This window comes from Zerene cesonia, chromosome 11, assembly GCF_012273895.1.
Source record: "Zerene cesonia ecotype Mississippi chromosome 11, Zerene_cesonia_1.1, whole genome shotgun sequence".
NCBI lineage: Eukaryota > Metazoa > Arthropoda > Insecta > Lepidoptera > Pieridae > Zerene > Zerene cesonia.
This window is the reverse complement of record NC_052112.1, coordinates 4731050-4747353: the sequence shown is the minus strand read 5'-3', so window position 1 is coordinate 4747353 and position 16304 is coordinate 4731050. Positions and strand designations below refer to the sequence as shown.

General features: G+C 31.3%; 5 protein-coding genes across 8 annotated transcripts; 2 read left to right on the top strand and 3 right to left on the bottom strand.

The window, feature by feature from the left end:
• Nucleotides 1-87: 87 nt before the first annotated feature.
• On the bottom strand, nt 88-5767 carry LOC119830148 (homeotic protein female sterile-like). 3 transcript variants are annotated; one of them, XM_038353044.1, is made up of 12 exons: nt 5296-5767; nt 3304-3365; nt 3001-3146; nt 2866-2926; nt 2494-2664; nt 2217-2411; nt 1861-2127; nt 1629-1727; nt 1388-1537; nt 1115-1294; nt 784-1031; nt 88-535 (listed from the first exon to the last, which is right to left on the bottom strand). In XM_038353044.1, the coding sequence occupies exons 4-12, from the start codon at nt 2902-2904 to the stop codon at nt 103-105; spliced, it is 1782 nt and encodes a 593-aa protein (XP_038208972.1). In that variant the 5' UTR covers nt 2905-2926; nt 3001-3146; nt 3304-3365; nt 5296-5767; the 3' UTR covers nt 88-102. The 3 variants fall into 3 exon arrangements, with proteins under 3 accessions (XP_038208972.1, XP_038208971.1, XP_038208973.1); XM_038353043.1 differs by having other exon boundaries at nt 2866-2922; XM_038353045.1 differs by lacking the exon at nt 3001-3146.
• Nucleotides 5768-7609: 1842 nt separating this feature from the next.
• On the top strand, nt 7610-9955 carry LOC119830327 (high affinity copper uptake protein 1-like). Of its 2 annotated transcripts, none has more exons than XM_038353298.1 (7): nt 7610-7762; nt 8292-8428; nt 8675-8785; nt 8907-9019; nt 9229-9351; nt 9464-9493; nt 9568-9955. In XM_038353298.1, the coding sequence occupies exons 2-7, from the start codon at nt 8306-8308 to the stop codon at nt 9767-9769; spliced, it is 702 nt and encodes a 233-aa protein (XP_038209226.1). In that variant the 5' UTR covers nt 7610-7762; nt 8292-8305; the 3' UTR covers nt 9770-9955. The 2 variants fall into 2 exon arrangements, with proteins under 2 accessions (XP_038209226.1, XP_038209227.1); XM_038353299.1 differs by lacking the exon at nt 7610-7762 and adding an exon at nt 8084-8102.
• An 87-nt stretch (nt 9956-10042) lies between these two features.
• Nucleotides 10043-10893, bottom strand: LOC119830328 (zinc finger protein 679-like). Its single transcript, XM_038353300.1, has 2 exons — nt 10478-10893; nt 10043-10397 (listed from the first exon to the last, which is right to left on the bottom strand). Exons 1-2 carry the CDS (start codon nt 10717-10719, stop codon nt 10076-10078), a joined length of 564 nt encoding a protein of 187 aa, XP_038209228.1. The 5' UTR covers nt 10720-10893; the 3' UTR covers nt 10043-10075.
• Nucleotides 10894-11220: 327 nt separating this feature from the next.
• On the top strand, nt 11221-12441 carry LOC119830089 (ubiquinone biosynthesis protein COQ4 homolog, mitochondrial-like). Its single transcript, XM_038352945.1, has 3 exons — nt 11221-11947; nt 12062-12224; nt 12298-12441. Exons 1-3 carry the CDS (start codon nt 11429-11431, stop codon nt 12378-12380), a joined length of 765 nt encoding a protein of 254 aa, XP_038208873.1. The 5' UTR covers nt 11221-11428; the 3' UTR covers nt 12381-12441.
• A 29-nt stretch (nt 12442-12470) lies between these two features.
• Nucleotides 12471-16081, bottom strand: LOC119830325 (protein arginine N-methyltransferase 5-like). Its single transcript, XM_038353295.1, has 9 exons — nt 15569-16081; nt 15154-15432; nt 14851-15030; nt 14192-14342; nt 13682-13861; nt 13435-13588; nt 13112-13350; nt 12771-13028; nt 12471-12664 (listed from the first exon to the last, which is right to left on the bottom strand). The coding sequence occupies exons 1-9, from the start codon at nt 15970-15972 to the stop codon at nt 12509-12511; spliced, it is 2001 nt and encodes a 666-aa protein (XP_038209223.1). The 5' UTR covers nt 15973-16081; the 3' UTR covers nt 12471-12508.
• Between the last annotated feature and the right edge of the window lie 223 nt (nt 16082-16304).

The window sequence follows — 16304 nt, the reverse complement described above, 5'->3', positions numbered from 1 at the left end:
GTGTGTGTGTAATAGTATCTTTACTTTTAGTTAAAGCCATACATATGTCATCTATTTTAGCAACACAAATCTGACAAGAAAATCTTCATTTAAAAGATATGGTCAAAAAAAATTCATTGTTTTTATTTTTTTACTACAGATCTTAATCAACGTAAAATTATTTTTTATGCACAAAAATTTTAAACGAAGTGAATATGACAACTTACCTAAATTATCTCCAATGTTATTAACTTTTGCATAAGCAGGCACAGCATTTGTCTTAGGCACAGCACTATTAGTAATTTGCTTCTTCTGCTTTTCTTTGATTTTCTTTTTTGCTTTCTTCTTATTATTTGATTCTTCAACCAACTTTCTCATTTTTTCTTGAAGAGCAAGTAATTCTTTTTCAAGTAATTTCACTTTATTATTTCTTTCTTCTTCCGAATCGTCAGATTCAGAATCTGATTCAGAGCCTGATTCGGAACTGGATGCAGAGCTACCCTTGTCCAAGTGAGGTACCCCTGCATGTATTGGTTCATCAGGGATCTTTGCATACCTATCAAAATGAAATTTTAGTTTATAAATAATAGTGCAGGGAAATAAACAGTGCATACACTGTTTATTTTGGTTTAATAGATTAGTTATGTTGATATCTATTATAAAAAAATGTTCAAAAAGTAATAATAAAATATATTAATTACAAGTTGATACACAACATTTACTTCATTGAATGATACTTATTGGTGTAAAAGATTACATCCCATAATAAGTTTAAATATAATAAAAAAACAGTAGAAATGTTACCTCATTTCAAATACATCTTGTAACTTTCGGGCCATTGCTACAACATCATGATCAGGGGGGTTATATTTATAACAATTTGTAAATATTAAACGAACATCTGCTGCAAATTCTGCTGCTGTTTTGTATGCCCTATTATCCATTTTATTCTTAACTGTGCCCAAATCCATAGGCTTTTTAATAATGTCAAAGTAATCATGAAGACCCAGTAACACTGCATCTACAGGTTTATAAAACGGCCAAGCGTAACCCTGTAATTGAATATGTAAAGAAGTGAATTACTCATAAAAAATGTAACAATAAAAAGTCAAACATAAATAAAAACTTGACTTACAGAATGCTTCTTGGAAAATAGTTCTTTTAAAATTTCATTACAACTCTTTAAGGCATCTGATAATTTTTCTTTGCTCTTTGCCAGCTGAGGAGTCAAACCAGTATGATGGGATGCACTTGCACCACCCACTCCTGGTGATAAACCTCCCATTTTAAATCCATCTTCACCAACTCTACCCGTCTAAAAAATAAAATAATTGATAAATTACAAATTCATCAAAGTAATAAAGAAGTGCAACGAGGAGTCAGTAATTCTTTTTTTTAGAATTAAAACCTTTTTTTGTCTTCCACTTTCTCGTCTTGTTGATATTTTAGCTGGTTTTGGCCCACCCTGCTGGTCAATTGTTGGTGTTGTGTACCCTCCTTCAAAGGAACTTCCCATAGGTGTTGTAGTGTCAGCTTTTCTTTTCACACCTTTTTTAACCTAATGCATTACAATATATTAGTAAAAGTTAAATAAATCATTTATTGTATATTGTACTTTTGCAATTACAGAAAAATGATTAAATATATACCTTTGCTGGTTGAGTTTGTGACAGTGCAACTGCTGGCATAGTTGACACCGGAGGTGGTGCAGCTTGGGTCACATGGAAGTTTGACGGTTGAGTGGCCACCTGTTAACATAGTGTATATTAAATACAATTTTAAATCTTACATTTAAATAAAATAGCATAGTCATGAGTAATTAACTACAATAGATTTTTTTACCATTTCTTTAAATAACTGTGAGACAAGGCAATTTCTAACCTGTTGAGGGAGTCCAACATGTGTAGCAGGGGGGGTTGCAGGCGCTGTAAGCGTTGGTGTCGTAGTAGTGTTGGTCGAACCGACAAAAGCTGGGAGCGGCGTTGAGGGGATCGCCTTAACCGGCGTACTTCGCGCTCCGACTGTCGGTGTTGACACACTACTGGCGGTCACGCCACCAGTAGAACCACCAGACCTCTTCTTTACAGTACCCTTACCACTGTTTGATGGCACCTCTATTTCCTTCTCCTCTTTATCCATTTGCGCTATCTACAATTATAACAAGAAATGTAGTACAACAAAGATTAAAATTTAAAAATTTAATGAAGCTCCATTTTAATTTTCTATTTTTTACTTACCCGATTTAGGAACAATTTTTCTAAAGTTTGCGCCATTACAACTACATCTTCACCAGGCTTATTATAAACATAGCAATTTGTGAACATTGTGTTAAAATCTTGAATACATTCCTGAGCAGAGTAGTAATAATTAGATTCCAACCTCTTTTTGATAGTTCCTAAATCCATAGGCTTTTTTATTATTTTATGGTAATCCTAGAAATAAAGAAAAATGGAAATAATGACTTTAAGCTTATGGTATTATAATTATTCTGCAGATTTGAAAAATTTTACTCACAGGAAGATTTAACTTTTTAGCATCTACAGGTTGATGAAAAGGCCATGCAAATTTATGCTTCCACACAGCCTTGATGACATTTTTTTGAAGGAACTGTAGCTGATTGGTGATCCGCCCTTGTCGACGCGGAGGCTCCTCCGAAGGCGTCCCATTAATGGGTTCAGCCGCTGGCTAAATTGTACATTATATTAAAATAATATAATAAAGTGTGCATTTAAGTTTACTGAAAATTATTTAAATCCATTTTCAAAATCCTTATCAGTTTAAAAATCTGTTAAAAAAATATGACCTAAGAAGGTATAAAAAAATATATCTTATTTTGTAAAACTACTTTTAAGATTACGGTGCTATAGTAGTAGGTAGATTACTTACGGTGCTAGTCGTGGCGAGTGGATCAACTGCCTGCTGCATTGTGCTGGAGTCAGCAATCTACCTGCCAGAGTTATGCAAAAACTATAGAATTTATTAAGGGAATATTCATTTGCATTTGAAATGCTCGAAACTCACCTCAATTGTAACAAGAGGCTCATCCAATTTCTGGCTAAGAGGCATCAGCTATACCCTCTCTTAACATTAAACCTTTCTATCATAATAATAAGTGGTGCTTTTGCACCTAACTGTTTCTTATTTTATACATTTAACAGAACTTTCACCTAGAATTATAAATGAAGCATTTAATCAAATTTACTATTGGTATTAGAAAAATTTATGAATTTTTATTAAATATAATATAAATAATGAATAAATCATCTTTACACTAAATAAATTATAAAAATTTATATAATAAATAAAATTATAATAAACAAATACCTGACAGGTAAGGATCAGATTTAGATTGGTAGTCCCTTATCAACTATGTTGTGAGCCAGGTTCTGTAAAGATGGAAATGCATATAAATAATAATATTTCACAAGATATATTAATAAAGTTTTTATTAATTATCCCATACAAGTATAGTATAAGTATGTCCCATCATGTAATTTTGTATTTTTCCACAAGATTTCATTATTTATTAAGAATCTTGAGAAAAAATTTTTGGGCTTACTAGTTATATTAAAAACTATTGGGTATATTTGCAACATACTTAATAAGAAATATAATAGTTTGTTCTATATTAATAACTTTATAATTGTGAAAGCTAACTTTAAATTTAAATGTATGGCATTTAAGTCTTATTCAGTTGTTCACAATATAAATTCAAAATAAGAGTGTGAGACCAGGCAAGCAATTTATTTGCACACATGAATAACATCACCACTACTTGAAATGGTGAAGGAAACAGTGAGGAAACCGGCATGTCCAAGAAACAAAAGTTCAATGACATGTGACATCTGCCAACCTGCACTTGGCCAGTGTGGTAGATTATGGCCTGAACCCTCACAGGAGGCCTGTGTCCCAGCAGTGGGAACATATATGGGATGATGATGATGATGAACTGCAAGCTCCCAAATTTAAATAAATTTGAGAAAAAAGAAAGGACACACATATAGCATTGATACTTCTATACTTATAATAAAAAAGTTGAGAAGCTTGTTTATTTGTATGTGCTTATCTCAGAAACTGCCAGACCTGTGTCAAAAATTCTTGAACCACTGGACATGCACATATCTCTAAGTGTTACAGACTACATATGTATAGGTTAAGTCCGGGCATACTTCTAATATAATATACAAATCTATATTGTGAAATATAAAGATTAATTGTTAAAAAAATAAGTTTCAGAGATTTTCATTGAAAATTGGTTAGCAATATTTTGAATACAATATAATAATCATATAAAATGAAGTATTTGTTTGTTATGTTAAAATGTGATCTGCACAATAATTTGTATTCTTTAATATTGTTAACAAATGCCAAAAAATACATTCTTATATTTTCTTAAAAAAAACAGGCTTGGTATTAAATAACATTCATTTAACTGATGTATTAAAAATAATAAATTCACATATGGGTATGGAATATTGTATACTGAAAAAAATTTAGAATATTAATCATATTTAGATATTTATAGAAGACTAATATATGATAAAAATGAAATGACTTAGTTTATAAACACTCATTTCAAAGGATAAAGTGTGAAGAAAATTGATCGATGTTGTTGATCCGGCTCTAATATCTGTATAATATTATTTACTAAATAGGTACTATGAGACTTATTTTTTTTTTGTTTGCTGGTTCAATGACATCAATATATTTCAGATATGATTTGAGTAGTCAAAACAAACAGCAAATATTAAGGTCTGGTGACCTACATCTATCCAACGAATTTACCTTGAAAATTTGGCGCCGAAGCGTATGTAACATGCGTTTCAAGCTTCTAGAACATTCTTTGATATGATCCTACTACTAATCCATTATTTCAGGATGTATGGGAATGTTGTAAGAATAAAAGTTACGATTAAAGGTTAAAAAATATTGTATTTCCATTATCTTTAACGAAAACATACAAACAATAGTGAAAATACGAGTAAAATAAGGGAGAACGTACATTATTTTACCGACTTAGAAGTTATGTTATACATAAACATATAATGGTGGATAACAAAATAAGTGACTAAAAATAAACAATAGATATACTTTCAATAACTTAAAGCGTATAAATGTTCAATTAATTGTGCAAAAGAATTCCTAGCAGTTACCTAAAAGAGGCCACGAACAATATCTGGAAAATTGCTGAATATTTGTAACATGCACAATGTACTTTTATACTGAAGTTAAGTCCTGACAAAATACTACACAAATAGCAAAAATATTCAGTGATTTACGTCCTAAAAAAGCTTAAAATTAAGAAAAAAGACTTACGAAGGTATATTAATGCCAATATGGCGGATGAACTAAAAATACGATGTTGGAGTTACTCCTGCAATAGCTTTTCCTATAGTTTGCCCAATTTTACGAAACACTTCACTTATAATGAAGTCCATAGTCCTTAAACATAGTTATAATTTCATTGTATGAGACCAACAATAAACACAGTCCTTTTATTAAAACCGTGAATAGCACAACACGAACTCGCTAAAGAACAACCGAGCTTCAGACATGGCCGCCAAGCGCGAAGCAAGTGATGAGCGTCTATATTCATGTCTAAAATTCAATGATCACTTTTTATTTCTGTAAATATAAATATTACGATAATTTTACTAAAAAATGAATATGGAACATATTTTTTTAGTTTTTTGGTGCTGATGACATCGCATTGCATAGAAAAAGTACGATTCATTAGAACATACTTCAGAAATTCAATTTCCTTTCTATCATAGGCCATTGCCATCAGAATAGGTTGGCGCAATGCACATTGCTGCCAACTTTTAATGTTACCATACTTGATATAAGTTTCTTTATTTATTATTATACTAAACAAACGTAAAAACTGTTTACAAATAGGTAAGCAATTTTTTTTTTCATAATGAAAATTACACCCTGCTATTGTCGTGTCGTAAATGGTAATATAAATAAACCTTCTAAATTAAATGGTTGAATTCAATTACATTTTGCAACATTACAGTAACAAAACTTTAAAATAGGGTTAATTTAGCATGAAATGCAAAAATGAACTTGATAGCTACCTGGGCTTTTTTTTGTAAGTTACTTAGTTAAGAAATATATATATTGTTCAATGAGAAGCGATGGTGTTTATAAAAAAAGTTACGTGTATAATAAAAAATAAAAAATTTACTACAGTGCGTTCCAACCAATAATAGTATCGTTGCTGTGCCATTTTTTGAGATCATAGGAGTTAATTCAAAACGAAAAAGGTACCTCCCTAGGTAAGAAATAATATTCGAAAATATCATTAACATTTATATTCTTAATTTTTAGTTGAATAGCATTCAAATGCTTTATAAATGACTAATTAAAAAAATAGAACAAATTTGATCCCGAGACGGGATTCGAACTCATGTTCGTTTACAACACCTTGCCTCTCTGTAACCCTTAATTTCGCTTCAGCTATCGAATTTCTTCTCTCTTTCGGGTATGTGCCTAAGGGACACCCCACGCCATCTTTTGAAATGATTAACAACCAGCTCCAGCAACGTTCCATTTCCATTTCAATGATTACGTGGGTGGCCGGTCGGTTAGACGTTGCCGGCTCTTCTCTGTAGAAACTGCTTTCCGAACCAGTCATAAATGTTAAAACTGTTTTATGATGATTTGAAAGTGCTACTATAAGAAGTCTAATTGAATTAATAAATGTTTAAGTTTGAGTTGCTACGGTTTGACAAAATGACGCGGGTTCAAACTCTGCATCGTGATCAAATTTTGTCGATTCTTAAAAAAAATTCATTCCTACTCTAAGTCTGGATGGCATATAATTTTTTTTATTTATATAATAGTTTTGCGGTCCTTCTACACTCTCCAGAAGGCAAGTTGAGGAGACGCCAATGCAAAAGTCTGGGTAACGCCCTCACTTCCTCTCATCGTCCCGTGTAAGGTAGTGCTTATTGTCGTGAAGCAAAATAATAACTATTTTTGTAAGAGTTTTATAGAATAATAACAAATAATATCAACATTTACATTTAGAATCCAAATATCTGCATCACCATAATCTGCTATTAATTGACTTTTTTCATTTATGTGATATAGTCTATTTGTCTATTTGTGTATATATTTGTGATAATGTTACTAGGTTAAGTCTCAATTTGTAATTAATCCAGGGCAATTAAAGCATTATTATATAAATAGTCACAAAACATAATTTTAAGGCATAAGAAGTAGCAAATGATCGCAGAAATCGAGAATATGGAAGGGTAACCCTCGTGTAGCCTTCACTTGTCAACGCCAGAGCGATGTCAACAAGGCGCTTTCGCGAGAGTGTAGATACACCATTGCAGCTTATAGGATAGCTAGCTAATTAGTACTGACAGGAACACATCAGTTTAAAAATATTTGATGGTGTTCTTTGGAAATGATAAATTTCATTATTGTTTATATTCGTTTTTATTATTATGTAATTTCTGGAATTCTATAGGCATATAGATAATTGATAAACAATTAATGTAATACTAATTGCATAAATCTCTTTTGACGTAACACGCTCGATTCTTTATCTATGCTTATTCGTGTTCAATTGACAGGTGTATCTTTATAGAATTCTGTAAAAAATAATCTTAATAGTTGAAAGATTTTGATTCATTTTATAATCGGTTTATTTGCAGATTTTCGTTTTGTTTATTACGTTAAAGATTACTATTTGACCTCCATGACTGGTGTTGTTCGATAGTGAATTTTTCATGTTGATGTTTGATTGCAATTAGAAAAGCAATATTGTGTAAGTAGCCAATTGACAATTTGTGTTATAGTACATTATGTAAAGATACTTGCAGTTATCCGTTCACTCCGCTCTCATACAGGTTAAAATTTATAGAACTGACAATCACTTATTCAGAAAAATATAGAAATTATGTGATCTAGTTTCGAAGTGAAAGTAATTTGTTCCAATACTTTGAAGGTAAAAGTTTTACTGCGTTGATGATAGAAGGTATTCTGGCTAGGAATTAAAAACTTATTGAAATACCAATTTTATTTACTTTATACTACTACAAGTTTAAGTTAAGTTAAACTCAAATAATTTTGAATAAATTTGGACATAATATGTATTTGATGTTTAGGTAATTATTTTAATTGCATGTGTTAAGTATAAATATTTTGGATATGAGCATATTACCTTCTTGTGTTATGTAAACTTATAAAGTTTTTAAACTGTAATTTTGTTTTGGAAACAGAGCACAGTACCTTTTGAATAATGGTGGCAGCATGTAATACTTTTTTTCATTTTGTCTTAAATATTTGTTTGATAGTGAATTAAAAAACTATGGACCCACACCATATGCATCATTTTAATCATGGAAGTCATGTACCTGAAGGAATGGAGAATATTGAACATCCAGCTGTTCATATGAATGGGACTCATTTCATTGAAGATATCAATGAGAATGTAAGAATATAATTTTATCACTACCTCATTATATATTAGGAAATAATTCACATTTTCTAACTCACCTATGCTTTGCATGAAATTGAATAAAAAAATTATTGCATTTGTTAATAATTTCTATGTGTGTAATTGTGAAGTTAGATATTGCTATTGCTTTGGGATCTTAAACTTCGAGATATTATCATATTGAAAAAAGAAAAGTAAACAACATCATTTCACATGATATAATTGTTATATTTTTTATAGAAAATATTTAATACAAGTGACAATTTTAATATGATGAATGTTGATCATGAGGCAAGGACCCATGAGCATCATGGAGAACATGCTCATCATGACATGGGACACAGCATGACAGTAAGTCAAATCTCATAATAGTCTGTATTTTAAAAATGTAACATGCTTCCCTAATTGACAACATCATATAGTCAGTACAGGTACCTATTATAATGTTTTTATAGTTTGAAAATAATTACAGTTTCATGGAGGATACTTGGAAACGATTCTATTTTCATGGTGGAAAGTTACAGATGCTGGGGAATTCATTGGTTCATTTTTAGCAATATTCCTTGTTGCATTGTTATATGAGGGGTAAGTGATCAATTAATTATCAATTATTTTAAAGGTTTATTTTAAAATGTTACAAAAATAATAAGAATAGTCTTTAAAATACAAATTACATGAAATGTTATCTTAGAAATAATGATAAAAGAACAATGAATGTTACTTGTTGGGTCTACCTATAATGTACCTTGCTTTCATTACACGCATAAGTTAAAGAGGTGCTTACATTTTTGTAGGCTTAAGTACTATAGAAAACATTTATTATGGAAGACATACACAGGACTCCAATATTGTGCAGTATCACCTCCGGATAAGGGTGTATCAAATATATGTGCTCCAGATGACCCCCAAGTCATTCAGTAAGTCTAATTTATAACTCACAAATAAGTATTGACAAAAGCAAAGAAGAAAATACACCTAATTCAGTATTATAATGTTATGTACCATTATTGATAATAATTATTTTTACAGACCAGTTCCTCATGTACTTGACAGGAATATGTAAGTTTGATCAACCTTGTTACAATTTTTTTCATTCTAATGTATGTGTTTGTGATGATTTGAAATTGTTTTAGACCAACAATGATGAGTACTGCACATGCTTGGCAAACAGTGTTACATGGTGTTCAAGTATTTGTGAGCTATATGTTAATGCTTGTGTTTATGACATACAATACATGGCTGTGTGCTGCTGTGGTACTGGGATCTGCGACTGGTTATTTTTTCTTTGGCTGGCGTGAGTCAGTTGTAGTGGACTTTACAGAACACTGTCACTGACATAATATTGTTAGGGACACCATCCTAGTATTACTATTGTTAATTTTTTTATAGCCTCGCCACAAAAACTCAAAATGTTATGTATATCATGTTATATTAAGACAACCTTTTTGGGTTATATATTTATACCAGTTACTATACAGTTAAAGGTTTAGGTAATTAGAATAAATATAAATGCTTTGGAGATTTATTTGTTTATTTATTTACCTTTGGTGTTTTAACTTAATATTAGTATTGGACTAGCTTAAATGCCTTTAAAACATAAAGGTTTAGACATAGATAAAAGTTCAATATTAAGTACATCATTTATCCATCCAGAGTCTTTGGCATTTTTATTTTATCTAAATGTCTATGACTTCTATGTTTCTTTAAATTAGAACTACTATTACATCTATATTCACAATATTGACAATAAAATGGTTTCTCATTAGAATGAAGGCGCTTATGTACATTGAGAGAATTAGAAAATTTTGTACTAAATGTACATTGATCACATAAATATAATTTTTGTTGTGAATGTGTTCTTTTGTGTTTTGTCAAATTAGATGATACTTTGGTTGAATATGAACAGTCAGCACATGAATATAATAGCACATCTTTATCAATTTGACAATTTTTTTTTATAGACCTGGAATGTAATAAAACATTTATTATTATGAGTGCTTAAAATTTTAATAATCAATGAATTATAAAAAATAATCGAAATACCCTTGTTTATGAGTTTCTATAGAATTTTCTTGGATAATATTATGTTTGGACTTCATATTGTTTATCACTTGATGTTCTACTATAAGCATTTGTGAAATTATAGACTTGGGTTGCTCACTAAATTTAATGCTTTTACTGGTTGCTGGTCTTCCAGCACAATTAGTCTTAGCGTTAAAAACCCCATTGAACTTATTTAACGACGTATGTGTCTCTAGTGGATTTTCTTCTTCCAGAACTTCCATTGTCTAGTGTAATATATATTTTCCTATTTTTTTTTTAAGTTTTTGACATAACTTGTTAGGGTTTTGTTAAACCGTAAATCATGGTGTTTTGAGGAATATATACAAAAAACTCCCGTCTATCTGAGACTATAATATAGCGAGTTTAGCGATATTTACATTTGACAATCACTTGACAACTGTGAATTGTTATTACCATGCGATTTCTGTTAAGTCTACATAAGTAGTTACGAGTTTTGAATCTATGATCTACACATAGGACTGCTACAATAATAGACCTATAAATTAAGTTCATTTTCATTTGAAAAATCCTTCAATGAGTTGCTTGTCATTCCTCATCGACAACATTGGTCCAACAAATGAATATTGATGTTCACCATCTTGCCGGAGCCTGTCTTTTGCTGTATACTATTATGTTATCTGTGCTTGTACCTATGGATGGATGGATAACAAAGTAACAAAAAAAAAAAAGGATTGTCATTCCCAAATCCCAATATTGACATTGAATTTGACAGTTTGACGATGGTACTTGGATTCACAAGACAGAGTACTTTGGTATATTATATGAAATATGATATTAAATGCTTGAATTGGACGTAGTATATTACTTACTTTGTGGTATTAGTTGTAACTAGCTCTTAATCAGTGGGTATTTGGTAGTTGGTACTTTATTTAATGGTGTACATACATGTTTTAATTTAGAATTAATAAAATGAAATTATTACATACAAATATGATACTACGCTTTCAATTGTGCGTACGAAACTGTAGCAATACATCTCAAGCAGCGTTTATAAAAGAGTTGGAAGGAAATTATATTCCCCACACAAATTTCCAAAGAACTTTGCTCAGTGTGGGTAGCGCAGTGGTTGCTCTTTTAAATCCTCATAGAGGTGATATGATAGCCTGTTTGGGAGAAGTCACTGGCAGCCAGGCTATCAGATATATGCGTCAAAAAATGCTGGAAACAAATGAAGGTGCAGAAATACTGCAAGAAATGCCTCGAATCAACTCTAAAACAGTGTGCTTTGAAACTCTATCACATTTGCCTGAAAATACTTTAGGACGTGTGTATGCAGACTTTATGCAAAATAACAATATCACTGCAGATTCGAGATTGCCAGTTCAATTTATTGATGATCCAGAATTGGCATATGTTATTCAACGGTACAGAGAAGTTCATGATTTAGTGCATGCTACATTGTATATGAAAACAAGTATGTTAGGGGAAGTATGTTGAAGTTATTTAATACAATAATTAATCTGAATTATTGTAAATATTAATTGTAGATGAAATAATAACTTCTGATGCAAACTTATGTTTCTCTCCCATATTAACTTTTAGGTTACTGTCAAGTGGGTTGAAGGTATTCAAACAAAGTTACCAATGTGTATTGGTGGAGGAATATGGGGAGCAGCCCGCTTAAAACCTAAACATAGGAATTTATATTTAAAATATTATCTACCTTGGGCTATCCATACAGGAAATAATGCGAAGTTTATGCAAGGTAACTAGGAAATTGTGATCTATCTGAATACTGATATGTTTTTAATTATTTAATGTACATTATTTTTTCACAGGCATTTACTATGAAAAGAGATGGGAACAAGATATTAATGACTTTCACAAAGAAATGAACATCACAAAATTGAAAGACTACTGATGTTTTGCAAGTTTTGCAGGTACAAAAGTATGAAGTGCATTAGTGTTATTTGTTATTTTTAAAAATAGCATTTTGCAAAATAAAAGACTATTTAAAGCTCAGTATTTCTTATTTTCTAAATAATTGCATCATAATAACATCTCTGAACTGCGGCCATTGGGATTATGTAATGGTGTAACACAACCATTAACTTCAACAACCCATTCATACCAAACTCTCCTTGAGTCAACACACCTCCAAAAGGTTGCCTTAATTTTTTCTCCCTTTTGAACTCTCAAAGGTGTCTGCAAAAAAACATAAAATAAACTTTTATCTTCAAATCTGGCAGTATTTCATGAGAGTAAGAATAAAAAAATGAATTTGTGTATAAATAATCTAAATTATTATTACCCGTATTGGTATAAAGACTGGAAACCATGAAATCATTCCAGGGCTATGAGTAGAGGGCACAATACTGATCATTTCATTTCCATAGAGTAAACAATCAAAGTATCCACCAAATCCATGCATTACATTATCTTGTGTAGCCTGCCATGTGAGAGTTATTTGTCGTCTATTATCTGTTAATGGCAGTCCCCTATAGTCTACTAACATTTGGTCTTCATTATCTTTAATGCCTTCTGCTGGATGAGTGAATGTGAATACTTTCTAAAAATTACAAAAAATTGTTAGTTAGATACTCATTATAGAAACAAAATATATAAACATTATATGCTTTCACAAAATCATACCTTTGTGTCACCAATATCATTTTTATTTTGCATGTATACTACCCACAATGTTTCTAAATTCTTATCAATTTTTTGTGGATCTCCAGAGCATGCTATTTTTGCTGCAGCCCATAAACGTGCTGATGAAATTGGTGCAACATAGGAAGTGTATTCACATGGTATTGAGATTCCATCTGGTTTCAATAGACTAGCTGCACCATCCAAGCACTCGGGAGATAGTTCATTGTCAGCCCAGGAACCTGCAATTTTAAGTAAAATATTGAACATTCCCATCATAAATTAACTGTTCTTTATACTTCATAAAAGTTTAAAATAATAATTACCTAAAAGTTCTGAAACAATTATATCAGCTTTTGGTGATAAATTCAAATATCTCATGTCACCAGGTATGACTGTTACGTCACGGTTGTGCCATATCTCCCGCACTTGCGCTGCTAAAACAACAACTGCACAAGGGTTTTTTTCCACAGCTATAACCTGTAACGAAATATTAGTTGGAGACAATATTAATATGAATTTTGTAATAAAAGCAACATATTAGAATAAATATTACTTTCAATAATATCTTACCTTTACTCTTGTATTAGTAATGTCAGCAGCATTTAATGTTGCTCTCACAAGCGGACCACGACCTGCACCTAATACCATAACAGTTATGGGTGTATCTTTTATTGTTTCCCCATCAATGTCTGGAGCATCACCTTGACCACTTTCACATACATCCTTACTTTCAATTTTACTTTGTGTAGACTGAAAAGTAAAAGCAATTAATATTTTTACTCTTCAATTGCAAACACATTTTTTCTTTATGTCATAATCGGCAATGGAGCTGGTGGGTCATGTGATGGTAAGCACTACCACCGCCCATGAACATTTGGAGAGAGGATTTGTTAATTTTAAAAATTTAATATTGTTTCAGTAACATAAAAAAGTCCATTAATTGTGTGATAATAAACAAATTAACAACCAGAACATGGAAATTAAGAAATGAGTTTGTGAGATTTTTTTTAGTCAACCAGCATTAATGGTCTTTGAGCATAACATTTGTAATACATAATTAATAAAAAATATGCATCTCACTTCTTTCCTTTTTTGGATATCTGTTAGAGCTTGTACTATCGCCTTCTGATACTGATCATATTTTATTGGATCTTTTTCAAAAACATTATATGTGTGAGTGTCCAAATTATCTGCTAAGGGTTGTAAAGGTGTTTGAAGATAATCTTCCCATCTATAACATAATAAAATATTTGCCATAATGATATTAAAAATTTTTTGATAGAATATACTTTTACACTTTAAATAATCAACTTTTTACTAAACATGTAAAAAGTGGATCAATTATACACTGTAAATGTATCAATAAAAATTTTTGCCTGTCTGTCTGTTTATTTCTTCCAACAAGACCGGAAAAGAATAAGGAATGACTTAGGCTACTTTTCAACCGACTTCAAAAAGAGTCAATTCAACAGTTTTTTTTTGTGTTTGTTACCTGCAACTGGGTAGACCAATTCATATAATTCATTTTTTTATTTAAAGCTGATGGCACTTGGATGGTTCCATTTAAAGTTCTGACAATTTAAAGGTGATAAACAATTTTTTTTTACAAATAATTATAATTCTAATATTCTCACTGGAATTTTAGGATTTAAAAGAAAACTGTGTGTGTGAAGCTGAGGATGCTGTTAATAGTTAGGTTTTAAAGTTAAAGATAATAAAAAAAATGTGAGTTATCTTACCCCCTTGCATAACATAACATAGGATCATCAGCTACATTGGACCGCCTTTGCCAAAGCCTATACATATATTGCAAGTAGTGTTCTATATGAGATCTTTTAGCACCTTTCACAATAACTTGGGCATCTCTTTCAACCATACTTATAACAAATTGTTGGTGAGCTCTCGACAGAACTGGATATCTAAAAATCATTGATATACTTATAACAAGTTGTATTTGAGCTCTCAAAAACTTTGAATATCTTAAAAAATCACTATTAGGCTTGCTGGGCTCTAAACTACTGAACAAAAATAAATACAAGTACCCCTTTTTGTTATTTTGAAATATGTGTGTTGGTAAAACTAGAGCTTTTACTGGCTCTCCAAGCCATCTCTTAACTACATCTTGAGATGGTAAGTCAGCTGACACCTCCAACACAACACCTACACGTTTATCCCAGTTCATGTTCTCATGAAACTTTGACCAACAATACCATGTTTTATTGTAAGGTTTGTCTTGGTCATAATCTTCATATTCATCACTGTTTCTTAAAGTTCTTGTGCATAGCATGGGTACGCAAGCCCAAATCAGTGTAGGATGATGACTGAAAACAAAAAACGATGAATGATAATGTGATCATATTAGGAACTTTAAACATCAATTGTTTATTAAGGTTGATTTTTCTAAAGCAATTTAATTTGAAATGGTTATCTCTTATGAAAAAATAAGTATTTAAAAACCTTGTCTCTTGATAGGTTTGTAGAATCCTTGCTAAGTTTACATTATTTTTAGAATTGAGGGAAATCATAATAGCAGGGACACCTAAACCTCGACAGTACAATAGTTCTTCATTTAAACAGTCTTCATGACGTTGCTGAACAAGGGCCGATTGCGAATCGACATTGAGATATGGTGATACTCTTGCAACGATTCTGTTTGTCCAATCTTGAGGTGATAGTATCATATCCGATCTAGTAAAACCCCCTGCTGCAGTCCTATTTCCTTGGAATGACCGGCGAAAACGGGGGTGAATAATTGGCGTAACAATAAAAGAATAATTTGCGTGCAGTGCTTCCGTTACGCATTCTTGTATATCTGGAGTAAGGGAATACTCTAAGCCGCAAGATATCTCCTGTTGAGTCATAATTAAATTTAAAAAACAAAATTACAAAGAGATAAGGTTATAGAGTAGTGTTTACTCGTATTTAGAGGTGTAACATGGTTTAAATTTATACGATGCACTTTTGACACTTGAATGACACTGACAGATGAAGGGGAGTCGGCACACATGACAGAATCCATTCGTAGATAATTTCTGAATCAGTTAGTTCCAAACGTAGACAAAGAATCATTACTCTTAAATACTATGTCTACTGTCCTAAACCGTTATACTACCGGTATATGAATGTATAATCTATGCATTATACCGTCTTTTTTCTGGTTTTACCGACTTTGTGGTTCGCCTGATAGTCATTG